We start from the raw sequence: 1,638 nt of genomic DNA on the forward strand, positions 1-1,638 counted from the left end.
AAAAAAATTGAAAACTCCCATTCTGACTTAATTATGGGATATAAAAAAAAAGTGTACTTCAGTGCTTTATTTTTCTCAACCGTGACACGCGTGAAATGCCGGGCGAAGTGGATAAAACCCAGAGACTGTACGAAATAGCCCGAGCCAAGCAATTTAGCCCAAGACAAAGGGTTTCGCCCAACTGTTTTCTTTAGCAAAATCCCAACGCCAATTTTCGTTTTCTTTGCTTTCGTCCGCCTTAGCAGCCGGGTGTGACGGGCAAATCAGTGGAACCGGGCGACTGCGGGAACCGTAGAAGATCGCTGGGTCGACCAGGTGTACCGAGTTGAAACAACGCTTGTTTGCAAGCGTGGGGAATTTCCTGTCGTAACAATAGTAGAGAGCATTTTTGGCGTTCTGCGTGGGCGATTCGGGCGGTGCAAATAGTACTGCTCGATGGTCGGCATTCGAATCCGAATCCAATTCCAACAACAATCGTGAAGTGTCGAACGATGAAGCCGGCTCGTGTTCGATCTTTTGCAAGCAGTCGTCGAAAAATGCCCAAATAAGCGTTGGTATCTTTGTCCATGAGAAACGAACGTTCTTCGATGAAGCGGATGAACAATTGTGTGTTCATCAGCAATTTGTAAAATTCCAAACTAGCCTTGTCGCGGGTTCGCAAAAAGCCGGCCACGTCGAACAAAGCTTGCAAATCCGTGGAACCGACAGACGGTGCCGACTGGATCGGTCTCAAAAAATTCTGATAATCTTTCAACAATGTGCCCATGAATCGCAAAAAATGCTTCTTGAATTTCAATTTCCAACCGTTTGCGTCGTTGGCGCAATTTCAAATCCAAATCCACCGGCAAATAATGGTGGGTGCTTCTAATTTTGAAATCCACCCTGGCCACTTCGCCGAGCAACGCTTCGAGACGCTGTTTCAACGTTTTGGCAGCTTTGCGCGGCAACAACGACAAACGCAACCGTTGCCTCACTTCGGACTGGGAAATGGTATTCGTATCCAAATCGACGCAAGTGACATCCTTGGGTGGATCTTGGTACAATTCGAAATAGCAACTGTCGACACCGGCGACGAACGGCAACGGGGCATGCAAAACGCCAGCCAAATCCAGAGGACACTGCGGTATGTAGGGACATTGCCGCGAAGTGGAAATATCAGCGAACAGATCGCCTCGGCCACGCTGGTCAAATACCATGGTCTTAACGAATGGACAAATACCTTTTGTCCTTCAGGGGCGGGAAAGTTAAATACTGGAACCCCCCCCCCCCCCCCCCCCCCCAAAAATCCCAATTAATTGGCACCGCTGGGGGGGGTGACGGTGAATCTTCGGGGATTGGTCAAAACCAATCCCTCTCTTTTGCCCCAATTCGACCACCCCCCCTCCGACCAAAGAAACAGTCGGAAAACGGCACTTCCAAACATCCCAAAAGCTTGATATCAACGTTTCCACTCGGCAACGCCGTTTCCTCCTAACCCCTCGCCACCTGGCGGTGGCAAGAAAAAGGCAAGTAAACTGCCCAAAAAAGGTGAAAAAAAAAAGGGATACCGCGGCTAAACCAACGCCAAAAAGCCCCTTGGTTTGGGTGTGAAAAAGGTCATCCTGGAATCAGGCCCGGAATCGCTTTTGGATAATAAAA

The 1,638-nt window shown here is 48.9% G+C and overlaps 1 protein-coding gene across 1 annotated transcript; it reads right to left on the reverse strand.

The window, feature by feature from the left end:
- Window positions 1–238: 238 nt before the first annotated feature.
- Window positions 239–1,196, reverse strand: Tsp_15541 (c-myc promoter-binding protein). Its single transcript, XM_003367236.1, has 2 exons — window positions 805–1,196; window positions 239–728 (listed from the first exon to the last, which is right to left on the reverse strand). The coding sequence occupies exons 1-2, from the start codon at window positions 1,194–1,196 to the stop codon at window positions 239–241; spliced, it is 882 nt and encodes a 293-aa protein (XP_003367284.1).
- Window positions 1,197–1,638: the final 442 nt, after the last annotated feature.

This window comes from Trichinella spiralis, assembly GCF_000181795.1.
Source record: "Trichinella spiralis strain ISS 195 chromosome Unknown Scfld4606, whole genome shotgun sequence".
Classification (NCBI taxonomy): Eukaryota; Metazoa; Nematoda; class Enoplea; order Trichinellida; family Trichinellidae; genus Trichinella; species Trichinella spiralis.

Bases quoted from the DNA above. Each gene is read 5' to 3' on its own strand.
- Tsp_15541 (XM_003367236.1), bottom strand. From the start codon at position 1,196: ATGGTATTTGACCAGCGTGGCCGAGGCGATCTGTTCGCTGATATTTCC. The intron at 729-804 runs GTTGGAAATTGA...GAATTTTTTGAG, and splicing joins TTGCGCCAACGACGCAAACG to ACCGATCCAGTCGGCACCGT.